Below are 18,526 nucleotides of genomic sequence, written 5' to 3' on the forward strand. Positions count from 1 at the left end.
TCTGGTAAAGGTAAATGGTAACTGTAACGTTAATACCGTTGCACACGAAGCGCAAATGAAATGAAATGGGAGGCAGGCAGACAGACAGACAGAGATATCCATAGAGCTTGGCACTCCCTCCATCTCTCCCTCCGCCCCCCTCTCAGGCATCAGCCATCAACGTCGGAGCGGTGTGTCTTCTATGCAATTAGTGCTTTTGTTGATTATGTGGAAAATATGTGTATTACTGGGGATTTTCGCTCCAGAGTTTTTCAAGGCAAAAAAGCATCCACCCAACGAGAAGATACATCTGCATCTCTCCTTTTGTATGGGAAGATTCAATCGGATCCAACTGTATCCCAAAAATTTGGTATCTTCTAGTCGAAACTCTTTTTTTTTGCTGCTTTTTCTGGGGTTTTCGTTGTTAAGGCAAAAACTTTGGTCGTTAACATTGGGATTTTCGCTTAATTAAACTGAAATACAGAAAAGCACAGCTCAAAATGTTTAAATATTAATGCGGATGAAGCCAGAGATGAAAAGAGATACTTTGTGAGGGGAAGAGGTATCCGAGTATCGTTGGACAGATGCAGGGTAGAGAAATAATCTCAAATAATATATTTCCCCTATGAAAATTTCAAAATATTCCACATATCCCCCTCCCTTCTTTTTGCCACAAATTCCGCACATTTCCCTCCAATTACCCCCCACTTATCATAGCCCAGAACCCTCATCAAAATGATCTATAAGGCCAATCATTCGCATGGCCCAAACACAACAAATATTTTAGGAAATTGTTCAAAGAAAAAACATATTTAGAAATATTGAAAAAATACAAAAGAAAAGCGGAAAAACAGTGAAAATCGGAAAAAGAAAATGGGTTGAAGGGGAAAACCAGTTAAGGGCGCAGAAAAGAAAATGTTGTGTGGGGAGGGAAAACCAGTTAAGGGCGCAGAAAAAAATGGGAAAACATTAAACAGATTTAAGCAAATTTGTTTTGGTGCGTGTGCCATCAATAACATTGGCAGCATATTTGACTTTCCACCGCTTCCGGGCCCCAACCCCCAACCCCCACCGCCTCCACTCTTTAGAGGGTGGCTTGCCAAAAGGGTTGGCAGCACCCCCGGCCCGACCGAAACCTCACTTTCGCTGGCTATCTGACTTTGGCTAATGTTTGCCGTTCTCCGACTTCAGTTTCATGCAAATGTGCTCCATTTTCCTGTGTACGCCCCCCCTCTCTCCTCTCCCCCGCACCGCGGCGCCCTGTCAGAGGCGAGGCTCTCAAATTGCCCGAAAAAGTATGCAACACTTGACAGTCTCTGGCAGGGACGTGGCCTGGGCTAATTTTCTGTTTCCTTTGGCCTCGACTTGGGTTGCATGTAATTTGCAGATCGATAAGCCACGGAATACCCTGCCAGAGGGCATGCAACACTTGGGACTACTTTCTGTGGGAGCCCTTAGACCATTTTATCCCATTTAATCACACATTCTACACCTTCTAAGGCTGCCATTGCCCTTCAAAGAGTATCCTGCGTCTTCGACTCCTTAGCTGGGGCCTTTCTTTGCCTTCTTTGAGCTTTGTTTTTGCCACATTTTTGCATGAAAATCACGAAGTTGATGTCAAAAAAACATTTTCATACTTTATCGAATTTCTCTTTCGGCCCGAACCACTCAAAAGTATTACCACAATGGGCGGGGGCGTGTGGGTGGGGGCGTGGTGCCTGGTTGCGGTGCAAACAATTTTCAAAGTTGTCAATAAAGAAAAAAGAAAAAAGACGGATTCCAGGCAAAGGCAGAAAACATTCTGCGGCTCACGCAAATGTCACATGCAGGGCCATTGGAGCGACAAACGACAAAGGATTGACATACGAAAGGTATTCCCGAACTCAATTTCTGTGGGCAAATCAATCCAAAGGCTGCTTCGGAGAAGGAAAAGCCACCAATTTAATATTAAATATGAAAGAAAACCCCCCTCGAAAGTAGCCTCCGCTTCATAATTCATTGGCTGGTAAATAAATGAGGCTTGGAGCCTTGGAGCCTTGGAGCCCTGGAGCCTTGCTGCATTTTAAGTAGATTTGTTTTTAAGTCGCTGGCAATTTAAAATGTAAATAGCCGGCAATTAGCTGCGAAACATGGCCGGGCATATGCACACAAGTACATAAATATATACGCACACAGACCACACCCACGGGCCACCCACGGGCCACCCACAGGCCACCCACTCGCCCGGCAGTGCAGTTAGTTTTTACCTTCTGTCACCTGGCATCAATGCCCCAGATGCCCCAGGCTGTGGCGCCACACCGGCCCTGCCCAACGAAGCAGCGAACCAACAATGCAGGCAGCCAAGTGGGAGAGCTCAACAATCGTTGTGGGGGGGCCCACCGCCAGTCCCCGTCCCATTGTGCCTTTGGCCAGGACCTCCCATTGTTGGCCACTTTTTTTCGCTCTCACTGTGCTCTGCGGACGAGTGGTGTGTGTGTGCAGAGGCCCGATGCATGTGCCATTGTTGAAAGTGATGCCTGCGCCACGGACCGACTCCGACTTGTTGCCACATCATCATCACCATCACCATCGTCCTTATCCGCATCATCCTCGCCTGCCTCGTCCAGCACTTGCCTTGTAATGAGTTTGCCATTTTACTCTCATTTTATTTTATTTATTTGTCCGCGCTTTGTTTCAGCGAGCAGGCAACGAATTCTTGACTGCATTTTAAATTCAAATTAAATAATGATTTAAGTGCCCCAAGAGGCTCCAGGGGCAGGTGCCGCTTTGTCGAGGCTTTAAGCAGAGCCCCGTGGTAGGCACTGGCTCTGAAGGGGGGTCTATGGGAGGGAAATCAGCACATAAAATATTTAAAATAAAATAAAATACAGAGCCCCAGACCATGTAGGCGATACCAAAGGTATTTATCGGTGGAGAAAGAGTGCCTATCGGTTGGTAATCACTTCTCGAAGAGAGCTTCGAGGCAAGGAATCATTTTTACTAGTAGAGAGACGGACTCCCGCTTGTCTCTTACAATATTCTGTGCCCCAAGAGGATTTGCAAAGGGTCCAGGCGCTTGCACTGAGCCTCAGGTTCCTCTTTGTCGGCGGAAGGCATAGGCGAGGCTTTAAGCAATATTCAATACTCTCTTTCAGTAGGGAAGGCTTCATCGAAAACCCATACCAGGCACAATCGGACACCCTTCCAAAGGCTTCAAAGGCGGTCTGGCCAAGAATCCGCTGTACAGGAAATGGTTTTGGTGGAAGCTGCAGCCGCCGGCCACTGGCCCTGCCCCCTACAGGGCGCCTCGAAAGCCATGGGTGCCAGACTTTGGCCTTTCCTCGACTGCAGGAGCCTTCCGAACGAAGAGGATCCTTAAAACTTGTCAACACTTTAATAATTTATAATTTAAGGGCTTTACATTGCATAGACACACGAGATTTGCGATTCAAGCGATGAAAGCAGCCGCTTTGGACACGATTTTGCCCCGACACACGGGGCATGTGGCGGCAATGCGGGGCGAGCAGTCCTCGCAGAGACACACGTGGCCGCAGGGCAGTAGAATGATCTCCTTGGGGTTTGTGGCGCAGACAACGCACAGCTGATCGTCCGACAGTGGGGCGGCGGGACGACTGCGGGCACGGCGTTCGCGACGCTCTCTCTCCAGGCGGCTGTGTATGCGCGCCTCCTCCTTCTGCTGCCTCTTCTTGCGATACAACTTCTTGGCCAAGAGGCCGATCAGGAAGCCTGAGACGGCGCCGCAAAGAGCAATCTTGAGGATCATGGGCCACTTGGCAGCCTCGAACCGCTGGATGAGGCCGGATTTTGTGGCGGTGGTCAGAAAGAGGCCCGCCTCAGGGGATGGCTGCATGCGCAACGACCCTCCAACCAGCTGCAGCCTTCCGATGGCCGTCAGGGAGCTGCCGTCGCGCAGGACCTCCTCCGTGGTCTGGAGGCCCCTTTGCCGTATGCCAGTGAAGAATCCCAGGATCAGGTCATGGAAGGAGGGTGTAGAGAGCTTGTAGTGGTCGTAGACAACGTCCACGTCGAGCACAGCTGCGCCCAGGGCGTCCACAATCTCCACGCCGTGCTGCTGGCTGCGCAGCTCGAAGGGCATCTCGTTGGCGGATCTGAACAGGAGCTTGCGATGCTCCATCCAGAAGCCGGTAAAGCCCCGGGCCACCCGGTGCTCCTGGAGCTTCAAAATCTGCAGCACACCGCTGACACCCGGAGCCAGCGCACTGCGCAGGGGCACGCCCCTGGGCGTGACAGTGCCCCGGATCTCCGCATAGACCGGCAGACCCTCGGCCTGTCGGCGTTCCACAATGCCTTTGAGATCTCCATCGATGCTGTAGTGCGGCGCAGTCTTCAAGAGTCCTACCACCCTCCTGTTGTGCACATATTCGCGCACGCAGAGGCCGAAAATTAATAAATCCACGCCGAGGGCCACAGATTCGTTTAGGATATCCATTTTGGGATTTAATTTTTACTCTATTTCGGTTTAATACTACTGGCTACCTGGGATCTACAGCTCTCTCTCAGCACTGAACGAACAGATTGACATTATTTTGGAGGGTAAATGAATCAATTTTTGACAGGATTGCCTTTTTCTTTGTTGGAATATTTCTTAAAAATGGGGGAAAAAAATGATATATATGATAATAAAGACATTCTTAAGACTATCGGGCACTACCGGTGTTTAACATACGGTCCCTCGCACCTCCTGGAACCTCCTGGAACCTCCTCGTACCCCCAAAGCTCATCCAAAACCCTTTATTTCGATGGCCCACATTAATTGTGTATTTTATTTGCCAATTGATTGAAACACCATGGCCTTAGCTCTCATTCCATCGAAACCAGTTTCTCCCTTATGATTCCCAAGTGCCATTTCCACAGGCACAGAGACAGGCACTCCTTATTCCTACAATTCCCAAGTAGAGTTTCCCTCTGAACAGAGGTCTTTTTTCCCATTCAAATCCAAGTTTAGAACCAATAAAAATTCTCATAGGAGCTCCCAATTGGAGTATCCCGTTTCAGTGTTTTTTACGTGTCTACGACTGGAGTCTTCGAAACATCACGTTTTATTATTTTAGCACTAGCTTAAAGGACAGTCTTAGAATTTTTCAATCGATTTTGTATTTTACATGAAGTTTGCAGAACAGATCCCATAGCGGTCTCGGAAGTAGCAATTTTGGTTCGGTTTTTATGTTTTTGACATAATTGAACCCATTCTTTATGAAATCACTCGGAGCACACCTAGTTTTACCAATTTTCTCATTTATTTTCATCTTTGATGGACCTACTTTCTGCGATTTTTCGACCTTTGAAAAGGACTTAATATAACCCAAATTTCTTTCTAATAATAAAGATACTCGAAATGATTTTTGAGAATTATTTCAATGTCCAGAAGAAACAACCTCAAAAAAAAAAAAAATTTGTATGTGATTTTTATTTGTTTAGAACGGAAATTTGAGTTATTTTAATTAAATTTGTTTCCTTAATTTCCTTTAAGAAATATTGCTAATATATATTTTTTAATTTATGCTAAATTGAATAAAGATTTTTATGAAAATTAAAATCCACCGTTTTCTTTGGCTTGTGCCGAAAATATTAGTGTCTTAATTCGGGGACTATATTCTTCCCCATATTTCCCCCTAATCAAATCCAGCACCTTCACGGCCTTCCAATACATTCCATTTGGTAAGCCCTCCTTCATTTCCGGCTGGGAACAACCCACAATGACCCAATTTGGGTCTGTAAGCCGTAAATGCGTTTATTCATTCGCAAACTACGCAATTGTTGGGGTGCTCGAGGGCAAGAACCTTGCTGGCATGCAGCCCAAAGGCGATAGAAATGCGAGTACTCCACGGCCAGGGGGGAGACAGGGGCGGGGGAGACGATAGAGCGAGAGGGAGAGACAGTTGGGATGGACAGTTGGTGGCAAAAGGCAGAAATCAAATTACAATTTCAATATGCGATGCGTACTAAATGTCTGCTGGTGTCAGTTTTGGCTTTCAATGTGCAACTGCCACTGCCACTGCCACAGCCACATGCAACATGCAACTTTCAGCTTGATGTTTACAGTTTATAGATGTGTGTTTCCCCCCTCTGCGACTGTCCGTCCGGCCGTCCGTCTGTCTCTACGAGTATATCGAGTGTGCGGAGTCCATGGATAGTGCGCTGGAGAGTGTTCGTCTGTTTCTGGCTGCTACATTTTGATTTGGTGCCACACAAAATGGATTTCTTGCCTGTCCATTCAAAACATTTCTATGCGGAGCCACAGTTATCCAGAGATGGGCACGTGAGGCACCAAACTGGGGGACTTCTAAAAGATATGGGGGGTCTCTCCACAGGACTCGAAGGGCCTGGAAAGTGGTCACATTTCCAGAGTCCAAGGAATTCCAGGTGATCAGGGGAAACGGGTCTCTAAAGGCCTGGAAAGTGCCAGATTTTCACCATCCAAGGAATCCCAGGTGTCCTAGGGTTGTATCTCAACACTCTCTATAAGAATCAGCTAACAATTAGGTCTCAATGAAGCTCCTATTCCCCAAAACCATCCCCCAAGCCAGCATACCTCTCCCTCTCTGGTTGAAACTCTTCATTTTTGTTCCCAAATGCCTCTCCCAATCCACATACCATCTCTATCCTGCTCTTTCCCCTCCAGAATCTCCTCCACCTATCGCGTATCGTGTATCTATCGCCATCCCACTGCCATCCCTAATCTCCAATACAGTTTACGTTTGCATTTTGTGTGTCAGAGAGTGCTCGGCCCTCTCGCTCTCTCTGTCACGTAATAGAATTTATCACATTTTAACTGTGTGACAGGAGCCACAGTCCGGCAGCTCCTGCCACAGCCCCTGCCCCTGCCCCTGCTCCTGCTCCTGCTCCACTGGGAGCTGCCACTGCGTGTGGCAGTCGTAGTCATGCATCGCAAATGCCATTCAATTCGGTATGATGCAAGGCAAAGTGTCACAGATATTGATTTGCCGCATAAATAATGCAGGGCCAACAAGTGTGCGGGCTTGTTTATTCATTACATGATTTATTCAGGCATCCGATGCTCCAATTAAAAGCATTTTTACATACTCCCCCCCGACTCCCCCCGGGACCCTGCCCCTCCTCAGCGATTAAGGATAAGCCAGAAAACTTTGCCACCGCTAAACGACTCCAGACGCCGATTATTAAATTAAAACGTGCGCGAAAAACTTGTAAAACCCCCGCAAAAGATGACAAAACTTTTCAGTCTCTCCCTCTGAGGTTATACCCTTTCGAAGAGCAGAGCATTAAGCCCCAAAAGATCGACCTACATGGACCCCAAGCCCTAGACCTCTCAGGGTATCCCAAGCTTCGTTTTCTTCTCGTTTTCTTGTAATTTAATTCCCTTTTTTCTGCAACGCATAATTTATTATCTGCTGCACCAAAAATTTGTCACATGGGATAAATAATAAGAGCAAAAGTTTGTCCGCGCAGAAAAAACGCTGAACAGCGGATGGCAGCCATAGGATTTGTGGCATTGCTGGGGCAGATTACTCATACTGAAATGGCTCAAAAAAGCATACCAAAAAGACTCACAATTTCTTATAAAAGAGCGACCAGACGAGCGTGAAATTAGAGCCTGGCTCTGGCTCTGGATCTGGCTGATGAGGCGTGGGAGTGGGCGAGGCAATGAGGGGTATAATGATTTTGGGACTAAAGGAGGGGCTTTTGTACAGCGATATGTAGAATTCTTTTTCATTTGTCTTCTAAGGGGATTTATGGGCATTCGAAGGTAAATAAGAGACCAAATTTTGGAATACTTTGACAAAAGGGCAACAAAAAAGGTATGCCCCTCTCATTGGACACTTGGAAACTGCTAGGATCAGTCGAAAATCACTCATATGGGCCGTACCTCGTGCCTTTTTCCCTTGCCCGAACCCGCAAACGTCTCACCAGTCGGTGGTAGTGGAGTCTTTCTTCCTTAGAGAGGATCTAAATGGCTTTGAGTCTAAACATTCCCCTAGGGCTAAATCGTACTCGTTGCGGGGGTTCGCGTCCTCGCTATGGTTCAAAGCCCTCGCTACTTCTCAGGCGAGTAAAGCGAATGGCTTTCGTGGGCCTTGAACAAAGCTTCTTTTGCCGTCTTTCTCCCAAAAAGTAACGACGCAGTTACATTCCCACGGAATGGTATGGAAGCTGGTTGCTTTGTTTAGAGGTTCATTATGAGGTCCGTTCCTCATCTATCGATCTAGAAACCTATCGGCCCTGTCCTGCAAGACTTTCTCTGTCTTTTGGCGGCCTCCAAGAAGTTCTGGGGCTAATCTTAGGGGCATTGCCTCTCCTTATTACTCGTTTTGTGCCATCATTAAACATTTCCTGAATACCAAGCACTGGCGGGCCAAGTTAATGCGATTTTCTTTCCCCCCCACCCACCACCCGCCACAACTTTTAACCTTCCTTCGCTCCCTTGGGTGGTTCGCCTCTTTCTGTCATTGAATCGATGCCGATGCCAACTCAATCCGATATACCTTATCGAGCATCGATACCCCCCGCCGCCGGAATGATTGCTGAACTGTTCTTCCAATGCAATGCCCCAACCTCCCCCCCCACCCCACGCTTTGATTGACTTGCAACATTTTCCAAATCCCCCAAGAGCCCCCCACGACAACAACAACAACGAGAAGTGGAGTACCTCAAGGAGCTTTGCACTTGGCACAAAACTCACTTAAACTTTGCAATCATGATAGGACGTAATGTTAGATTTCCATTTATATAGAGAGCCCGCCCCGGCACCCCCCCCGCCACAGCCCCCAAAACGAGTGTGAAAGGTGCAACTTTCAGGGCGGGGGAGGGGCCTGGCGGGGTGTTGCCATGGGGCTGCCATGGGGCTCCGATTCCACTCAAATAGTAACTAAACGCAGTCGAGCACAAAGCGCTTTTTGCGGGCAATGGCAAATAACCTTAAGGTTAAGATTACAAGGTAATTTGATTCAATTCCAGCGATAGGCGTGCCAAGGCAGCGGCCCGAGATGCCAGCGGAGATGAAGATTGGAAATGGGAGTGCCAGCGGGAGGGGGAGTGCCAGCGGGTGGGGGAGTGGGATTTCCCGGTGCCGGTGTCGGGCCAATTTCCCCCCCGAATAGATGACAGTGTCAAGATAAGGACTGTTGCAGCTCTGGGCCTCGGGCCCAGGACTTTTCCCATCTCCAAGCAGGAGGAAAATGTCTCCTTTTTTTTGGGTTTTCTTGGCTGTTGTTTTGTTTATCAGTTTGTGTATAAATTTGCCTTTCGCTTGACATATTTAGTGGCCTCTGAGAGACCTGCAGGATCTTCAGTTGTACTCCATTAAAAGGCCGAAATCAAGGGATTAAGATGCCTAGAGGATTGCGGGGGAAAGTGGCCTCTAAGCACAGATAAAATAGCGATTAAAGAGGCAGATACTTAGGGATTACAGCCTTCCCATAGAGGAAACCAATCCCACGTTTTGGAATGCTCTCAAAATACTTTTATGAAACAATTAAACATCTCTACCGTCTCCCCCTCCCCTCAATCCCCCACACCATACAACATCTTCATCAATTCGGGGACATATTCGTCCCACTTCGACTGGAGGATATTCCCGGCCACTGGGGAGCCCATCTCGTATTTCTGCGTGAACTTTGACACATCGAAATTGCTGTGCCCCTCGGCGTTGCCCAGCTCCAGGGGCTTCTCGTCAAAGTCCAGTCGGTCCGACTGCTGGTAGACGAGGATCAGGTACCGCTGCAGACCGCTGTCCCGGGGCGGCAGGGGCCCAAAGTAGTCCGATATGGGCTGGCCCTTCGTCACGTCCAGCCCGGGCACATTCACCACCAGCCAGTGGAGCCACGAGCGGTACATGGGGTTCTGGCGGTTGGGGGCATCGGGGCAGATCATCATGACCGTGTAGAAGGCCTCGGGATCCGCATTCCAGTCGAGTTTCGGCTGGAACTTCAGCTCTTTGGGGGTATACGTCTTGCCCTCCTCAATGTCGATGGCGTTGTCGTATTTCACCTGCCATTTTCAAGAGCCCATCAAGGCACTGCCCAGGACAATCTGTGGCTTGGACTCACCCTCAGCAGATCCTTGGGTGCCTCGTCGAGGATCTCCGGCATCACCTCCATCTCCCGCATGATCCGCCGCACATTCAGCTCGTTCTCCTCCTGGCTCTGGCTGTGGCTCCACAGAGCCACGAACAACAGACCCCAGCAAAGCAATTTCATGGCTCGAAACTCCACAGAGTGGGTTGTGGGCCTCCCTTTCTTTATATACCCGATTCGGCAGTAGATCAAATATAATTATGGAAATTGCCTCAATTTTCTATAATTCATTGGAGGGCAAATATTTACTGAATGGACGAGGGTCTGCTCTCAACTCTAATTGGAAGCAAGTGCAATTGATATTCATTCGTTTTGATAAATAGCGGGGCGAAATTATGGATGAATACTCGGACAGAGTCACGCAGTGACGGGAGATACATTTTAGAGCCCATTTGAGGAGGGAGCTGGCAAAAGGTGGGTTGCTTTTTTTTCGTGGGGATTTATCAAGCAAAGTTCTCGAGTGCCGGTCGTAATGTTTTAAGAGCCTTTTCAGTGCGGTTTTTAAAAGAAAAATTATTTTATCGGATATATTAATTATTTTTCTTGAATATTGGCTCGTTTTTATAAGCGTGACTTTATTGCTTTATTTTTTGCAATTTTTTAAACGTAAAAAGGGCTAAAACTTGGCACATCTCAAAAAAAACTATTGAAACTTTTGCTCAGTGACATCTACGATTATTAGTTATCGATCCCTAAACAATACTCCGCCTGTTGCCCTGCTGCTTATCGATCTTCTATGGGCCTCCGTCTCTTTCGTGTGTTCCTCGAAAATTCATAGAATTTTGTATACAAAGAAATAACTTGAGCAAAACCCAGCATGTTTGCAGGTTTTAAGTTTTCGAAGCTAAAGAACAGAAGCTTTAAGGACGGTCTCTGAATTTTTTGGCCTAGAATTGATCAGGTTTTGGGTTGTGTCTTCTCCCATACCCAAAAGTTTTCCATTCTTCAATTAGAGCCAGTTTTGGGTCTGTTTTTGTTGAAAGATTCCTCTTTCTTCCCACAAACTGAAGATTGTGGGGGACACTTGAAACATTTTGAACAAGCCACAAGCCGTTGCACATCGGGAGCTCTCATTGTGGTGCACAAAGTAGAACAAATCCAGTGGACCCAACATTTCAGCACATTTTTAAAGGTTTTCCGTCGAAAATATTCATCTATTAGAACCCTTTTATTTATGTGTAAATCATATACAAATCAGATCTCTAGACACAACGAGCCGAAACGATGATCCTATGGCTAGAAGAACGAAGAGCAACGAGAAGGCCACGACGGTTTTTCCAAAGAAAAACTGAACGACGTCAGAGAAAAAAGATATAACATATTTATCCCAAATTTATTAAACAATAACTATTAAACCTTAAATAAATAAAGAAGTCCTTATTAAAATTTGATTTATTTCCACATTCAATGAATAAAATCCACAAACTAAATTTTATAAAATCCTTGGACCCATTTTTCACCGATTTCCAAACAATATTCAATCCCAAATTTAAAGCCTTTTATTTCTGTTCCCCAATTAAAAACTGAAAACCTTCGCAGACCAACGAGTGAATGAATTAATATAAGAGCAAACAATTAATTTAGACGTAACCCTTGATGGATTCTGGCCGTGCAGCAAGGCAACGAAAATGTTTCATTACTACAGCCGAGGATTATGTAAGAGAGAAGCTGTCCAGAAAATGCATTTACATGCCAATTATGAAAATATTCCGACTGCTTTGCATAATTTCTAGGGAAAAAAACGAGGGAAAGGAGAGCTCGATTCAGTGAAGAAAAGCTGGCAACATGTGCGTCTAATGTGCGCACATTAGCAACACAAATGCAGCGCCAGGACCCAGGCAGGAGGCGGTGGAGGCGGTGGAGGCGGTGGAGGAGGCGGCTTGGCTTCCAAGTCAAAACTGAAGCCAGGACTAACTCCGGAGCCCGGAGGCCAGAGCCAGAGCCAGAGCCAGAGCCACTCAAGCAAACGAACGCACTTAATTTATGCAATTTGGTTAACAACGTTAAAATAGTAGACGAGCAGACGAGAGGACTGTGGAGCACAGGACGAGGCCAAGAGGAGCCCCAAGGATGATGCCAGACATAAATCAAAATGGAAACAATAACCCCGCCAGCGGAGTAGAGTGGAGTGGAGCCAGCAAGCCGGATAGATGATACACACACACACATGAAGGGGGGGTTAGTCCTGTACCGAAAGGAGTAATAAGGATAATGAAGCGACAGCGTTTTGTGGCATGCAACCATGGAGGCACTTGCCAGGCAAACGATGATGAGCACGATAATGATGCCAGAGCACACACACACACACACACGTGTGTTTTCCCTGACATTTTCCCGGCTTTTCCCTGGCATTGACATCGCTGATGTTTCCATCAACGCCGCCGCAATATTTGCTCAAATATTGGCTCATTATTTGACTTTATTATAGATTAATTAGCTTATTAATTATCACGGCGTAATCCTTGAGCAGATTGGACGGCATGTCGATGACAGCTGGCCCCAAGGTCTCCCCCTGGAAAGGCTATTAATATTTCACCAAGAAGTCGCTGATTATTCGGGCTTTTGATTGGTTTTTCGGCGGGAGAAATGATTTCTGTTCAGAAAACCTTTAGAAAAAGAGGCTTTCCATATTTTTAAAAGGGTTTTTCAGGGCTCTAAAGACTCCAAAAGTGCGACTTTCAGGTGTTTCAAGGGGAAAAAAGACACCTTATGGCTGAGAGATTCATGAAAGAAAAGATTTATGTTCAGAAAATCTAAGAAAAAGAGAGTTTTCGTCCTTTTAAACGTGTTCTTCCTGACCTAAAGTCTCCAAAAATGCGATTTTCAGGTGTTTCGAGGGAAGCAATGACACATTATGGCTGAGAGATTCATGAAAAAGCAGATTTCTGCTTAGAAAACTTAAGAAAAAGAGTGTTTTCTTCTTTTTAAAAGGTGTTTTAAAGCCAAAAGTGCGATTTTCAGGTGTTTCAAGGGGAAAAAAGACACCTTATGGCTGAAAGATTCATTAAAGAAAAGAGTTCTGCTTAGAAAACCTAAGAAAATGAGTGTTTCCATATTTTTAAAAGGGTTTTTCCTGGCGTAAAGTCTCCAAAAGAGCGTCTGTCAGGTCTTTCAAGGGAAGAAAAGACATCTTATACCTGGAATACTATATAGAGGTGTATATTTGTTCGATTAGCCATCAATTTACCGCCTTCAAGCACACCTTAGACACTCTCCAAGCCAAAAAAAAAGGCGCCCACAACCCATAGAAATCCAAAAACTAAAGTTCTTCCCCTAGAAAACCCCCCACAAAATCTATAAATATGCCACCCATTCGCAGGCAGCCAATCAAGCAAAAGGCATTCGAATCTGGGGCCCCCTCCGAGGGTCAGTAAACTCTGAATCAGTTGCCTCATTTTAGGAGTATCCTTGGGGCTCTGCCACCCGCACCCCACCCCCACCCCTTTGACAACTACTTAGTTTGTTGGCTGCTGCGTTATCTAGTTACTTTTACAAGTTTTTCCGCCCCTGGATTACGGGCGGACTCCTCGTGGGCGGCCTCGCCTGCCAGTTATCCTATTCATGGAAACTTTCTCGTCGTTGCCGCTCTCTGAAGGGGCTGCCAGTTGTTGCAAGTTGTGGCTGTTTCAGTTTCAGTTGCTTCTGCACTAATTTGCGTGACCTTTCGGGGGGTTGGGGGTGTGGCAGGGAGGAGGGATGTTCAGGTAACCAGACAACGGCAGAGAGTAAGCTTTTTGAATGGCATTTCATTTGCGACGCCTTTCAACGTTAATGCCATGGAAAATGCATAAATTGTGGGGCAACCAAAAGAGAGAAAACAATGCTCCACCAGAGAGGACTCGACTCGTTTAATTCTACCAGCTTATCGGGGGGGAGGGGGAGGGAGGCACTACAACTGGTTTCCCTTTAAAGCCCCCCCTCCAAATGGGGTCCCAATCAGGTCTAAAAAGCAGGGCCTCTGCCCCAGCCCTCGATTATGTCTTTATTAACGAACGGCAGCCCTTAAATCTAATAAAAATATTAATGACGACTTATAAAAGAGCGAGTAAAATATTTGTGGAGCCGTCAGGCAACAAAGCGATTAACCCAGAAGTGAGTAAAACGCCAGAGGGGCCTCCAGACAGGGGCCAAGAAGAAGAGGAGGCCAGAATACGGGCCAGAATACTGACTGTTAACGATAACAAATCGCCAAACAGTTAACCAGCGGCATTAATACTCATTCGCAGCGGCATTTATTGGCTAATTAAAGAGGGAGGAGGCTTGGAGCAGGGGCAGGGGCTTGGGGCAGGAGCAGGGGCCTGGAACAGGGGCCTGGAGCACTACGATTGACCCAAATCCCGCCTCGGCCCGAGGGCAATTAATAATTTTTGACAATTTACACAACATCGTGGACCAGTTTTGGGGCAAAGATAACAGCAGAGTGGGGAGTGGAGAGGGGGTGCCAAAGGTTTCCCCTTTAATAATTGGCTTTCTTCCTTTCACTTTCCCTTTTATTATTGGTGCCTTTAAATGTCTATTTTCCTTTGAATGGAAAATGCAAAGCGAGCGACCGCCTTCTGGCGCTGACAACCTCAAGTGCGGTTGCCCTTTTTCAGCGGGGTTTTCCCCCACTTTCCCCCCTCCATTCCCCCTTTGTTTATTCGCTCAACTTGCGTTAAAATAAATCAATTATTTTAATTCACGTTGACAACGCGCGTCATTTGCAGGCCAACAATTTTTCCACTGCCACTTGACAAGGGACCTGCCACCCCCACACCCTGCCCCTGCCCCTGCCCCTGCCACAGCGAAAGAATGTCAGGCATAAAACGTCAATAACAGATATGAAAACGAATACGAATGATTGATCCTTTTTTTGCCCACTTTAAAGGGAGTTTTCTTTGTTTTTCCGCCGTGGAAAATGATTCTTATAATCAAAAGCCATTTTGTGGCTAGTTTTGGCCCTGCGCCATCCGCTGATTCAGTTGTTATTTCCTTTGTAAACTATAAACCATTAAAACTCTTTTTTTGGGGGGGGGGAGGGGGGCGGAGGGGGGCACTCAATGGCACTCCAATTCGAAAATCCACACGCCAGACATTCCGATAGAAGCCGGGCAGAGAGGCAGGGTGAGGGGAGAGGGGGGAGAGGATCCATTTCGCTTTTGGAGGATTCTTGGCGTGGCATGTTAAGAGCTGTTGCAACAATGCCAAAAAGTTCCATTATTGCTGTGTGTATTACATGCGTGTGAACCAGGCCCCTCCCCCCCCCCCCCCCCCACACACACACATACCCCCACAGATAACCATTCATATTCAGAGTATTCACAATCTGAATCACAAATGGAATTGTTCATTTTCCAAAAGTTTCCTCTGCCGTTGGGTGGCAGCACTTTTTGTGTGTTTTTTTTTTGTTTTTTTTGTTTATTTATTTAAGTGTTTCTTTTTCTTGTGTGCGAAAATTGAGTTATAAACAAGTTTTTTGAAAATTGTTTAAATGGAAAGAACAGATTGAATTTCCAGTGAAGGGGGGGCTGTGGGGCTGTGGGGGGGAGGGGCCACTTGAGCTTATGTCAAGTGGAAAATCGTTTTGTTGTAAATCCCTCGCTCTCTCTCTCTCTTTGTGTGTGTGTGTGTGTGCGCGCACTATGAATATGTTTTTGATCACAAAATGATTTATTTATATATGCAAATGGCCCCCAAATCGGTGGCCTGCTCCCCTTTAAAGCCCCTTAATTTAGTTGGGAAAACTCCAAATTCCGAGTGTGGCTTTAACTTATCCAAGTTTCCAGTTGGTTTGCCTTGGTTTTCGATTTCTTTTATTGGCTTCATCATTTCGATTGAGCAAATGCGAATTTAGATAGCTTTCAAGGAGTCAAAAGGAAGTCAGTGACAGGGCGGCAAAAGGTCTTTAAAGAAGTGATTAAGAAGGATGTTCGACAGGGCTAAACAAACACAAAAGCTAGAGGCTTTCAATGGCATCAAACACTAAAATTTCAACACAAAATAGCTATATTTATTCGAATTTTAAGACACTTCTCGGATCTAAATTACAGCCCCTCTTTATAGGTCTTGCTCTAGTCCCCTATGGCTCTATATTTTAGGCAACATTTATCTAGGCATATTGGGGGGCGGGGGGCCCTTTGCCACAGTTTTTATCTGGGGCTTTTGGCCACAAATTGCATTCAAATGCAAACCGCAGGAGTCACATTAGGATGCAAAAGGAGTCGTAACCCGATGCGGCCATACTTTGTCTTCTTGGAAGCAGAACCATCCCCCACCACCCTCCCCCCAAGAGCCAAAAATGGGGCACCAGCAGCCCAGAAAGGGGCGATGGGGAGGGGGAGATGGAGAGATGGAGAAAGCCGAGCAAAATTTCTGTTTTATTGCGGTTTATGAAACGGTTCATAAATAAGCATATGTGTGTGTGTGTGTGTGTGTGCTCTACTTAAACATGTGTGTGAGTACAGTGCGTTTTGTGCAAAAATAAGTTTTTTCCCCCAAAATGCCTTTTTAAAATTCGTAAAATATATTTGTGCTGTCCTACACTCATGACCCGCACTGTTCTTGGTTATGTAAACCCAATTTACGTCAGCATAAATGCATTTTTGCGGATAGAGCCAAAGAAGAGCAGGAAAACGCTCGAGCTCGAGCATTGCCTTTGGTTTTTCCTCCTTAACCCCCCCAACCCCCCCCCCCCCCCCCACAGCATATGGGTTTCGCTTTTGGTCTAGATTGTGTTCTAATTCCCATTAAATTATTTGAATATTTAAAGGAAGGAAAACCAAGCCCCCGCCAGGCTTCGAACAAAACTTTTCGCTAATAAATAATCAGGGAAAAAAATTTAATAAAACTCCGCACTTTCGACTGAGAAGCAAACTTGGCCATTATCAGGCATTAGCGAAAGTTTTCGATTCGAATTTTACAACAAATTTAACATTAATTTGACAATTTACAGAGCGGCAGAGCCAAAAGGCCCGAGGCCCGCGGCCCCCCCACCCAGCGTTGGGGGCGGCCATGGAGTCCGCGACCAAATGAATATTCAATTTTTAAATCGCTGGGAGCTGGGGCGTACATTTTTGTTAAATTCAACAGGGTAAATGTTTGCCGAATTCAAGGATTTTCAGAGGAGAAGAAGAGCTTTTAAGTGAGGAATTTTATTTTCTACATTTATTATTAGATTTTGATGTTTCCTAAAGGAAAGGCAGTACAGAAAGACTGTAGATCGAAGAATAGAAATCCCTTTGGGTTCGAAAAGACTTCTAGACCTAAAATATTACGCCCTCAAATATTTAGGAACGAGAGAGTGCAGAGTTTCGGGTTGTCTTCCTTCATATGGATCCTTTTTTCATATAGTCGTCTTTTTTTGAATCTATTATTTATTATTATCGATTATTATTGAACAGAGAAATAATATCCTTGGCTTAAGCTTTGAATATCATTGAATTTTAATTACTAAAAACCAAACAATCAGCCCGCCGAGGATAGTTCTTGATCTTGACTAATAATTGGGATCCTATCAACTATTCTCTTGGATAGACCTCCTAAAAATCCCCACAGCCATGGGATTTGTGGCATTGCCGGGGCAGATTACTCATACGCTGGTTGGCAGCTGAAATGGCTCAAAAAAGCATACCAAAAAGACGCACAGTTTCTTATAAAAGAGCCACCAGACGAGCGTGAAATCAGAGCATGGCTCGGGATTTGGCTGATGAGGCGTGGCAGTGGAGGGAGTCCATCTACGGAACTGTTGAGAGGGGTTTTGTAAAACCATTTTACAATAATTTTCATTGTTTAAATTTTGTAGAATTACGTTGAAAATATTCATGAATGAACGCACTTTTTGTTTCCAATTCCCTTCCCTTTGGGCTTTTATAGGCATTCGCAGGCATAAAAAAAAAAAGTTCGAGTCGGTTTAGTCCTGTCCTCCTGGTGATTCCGGCCGCCCGAAGCGGGACTCGAACCCGCAACCGTCCCAGCCCTCGATAGAAGTCAAGTAATCCTCCCAACCATCGACACCAAGCCAGTTGCCAATTAACGGCAGATCCAAATGGCTAGAAGAATGGGAATTACTCGTAATTCCAACGTGGCCGGGGGTTTGAATCTAAGGGGCTTGAAGCGTCCTCGCTGTGGTCCAATCAAAGACAAAGAAGAGTAACGGCCATACTTTTCAATTCTGATATTCAGGGAGGTTTTTGAAAGCAACGAACTACGCGCCGTCTCGCTCGCACTTATGCGGGAGAGCTTAGAAATCTAAAAATAGAACGGGCTTGCGTGTGTGTGTACGCACAGAGCCAGCAAGTGCGTTTGTGTGTGTGTTCTAGAGGCCAGGCCAAGCCGGGCCGATTTCAGGGCCGAAAACATATTTTTGAAACTTCTGCTTCTTCGAAAATCCTTTAGCTTTTGACTAATTGGATCAATTTATTCTCTGTATTTAATTTCATAGAAATATGTTTTTTATTGGGTTTAGTTTCTATATAATATAGTGGCATGAATTAGAC

The 18,526-nt window shown here is 45.9% G+C and overlaps 2 protein-coding genes across 2 annotated transcripts; both read right to left on the reverse strand.

Annotated features, from left to right (window-relative positions):
* Positions 1-3,333: 3,333 nt before the first annotated feature.
* Positions 3,334-4,494, reverse strand: LOC6595621 (mitochondrial E3 ubiquitin protein ligase 1). The gene has a single exon (XM_002020659.2). The coding sequence runs from the start codon at positions 4,427-4,429 to the stop codon at positions 3,407-3,409; it is 1,023 nt and encodes a 340-aa protein (XP_002020695.1). The 5' UTR covers positions 4,430-4,494; the 3' UTR covers positions 3,334-3,406.
* A 4,986-nt stretch (positions 4,495-9,480) lies between these two features.
* On the reverse strand, positions 9,481-10,175 carry LOC113565636 (putative odorant-binding protein A5). The gene is made up of 2 exons (XM_026988183.1): positions 10,026-10,175; positions 9,481-9,966 (listed from the first exon to the last, which is right to left on the reverse strand). Exons 1-2 carry the CDS (start codon positions 10,173-10,175, stop codon positions 9,481-9,483), a joined length of 636 nt encoding a protein of 211 aa, XP_026843984.1.
* Positions 10,176-18,526: the final 8,351 nt, after the last annotated feature.

The sequence above is a fragment of the Drosophila persimilis genome, unplaced genomic scaffold (genome assembly GCF_003286085.1).
Source record: "Drosophila persimilis strain 14011-0111.01,24,50 unplaced genomic scaffold, DperRS2 tig00000191-arrow-pilon, whole genome shotgun sequence".
Classification (NCBI taxonomy): domain Eukaryota; kingdom Metazoa; phylum Arthropoda; class Insecta; order Diptera; family Drosophilidae; genus Drosophila; species Drosophila persimilis.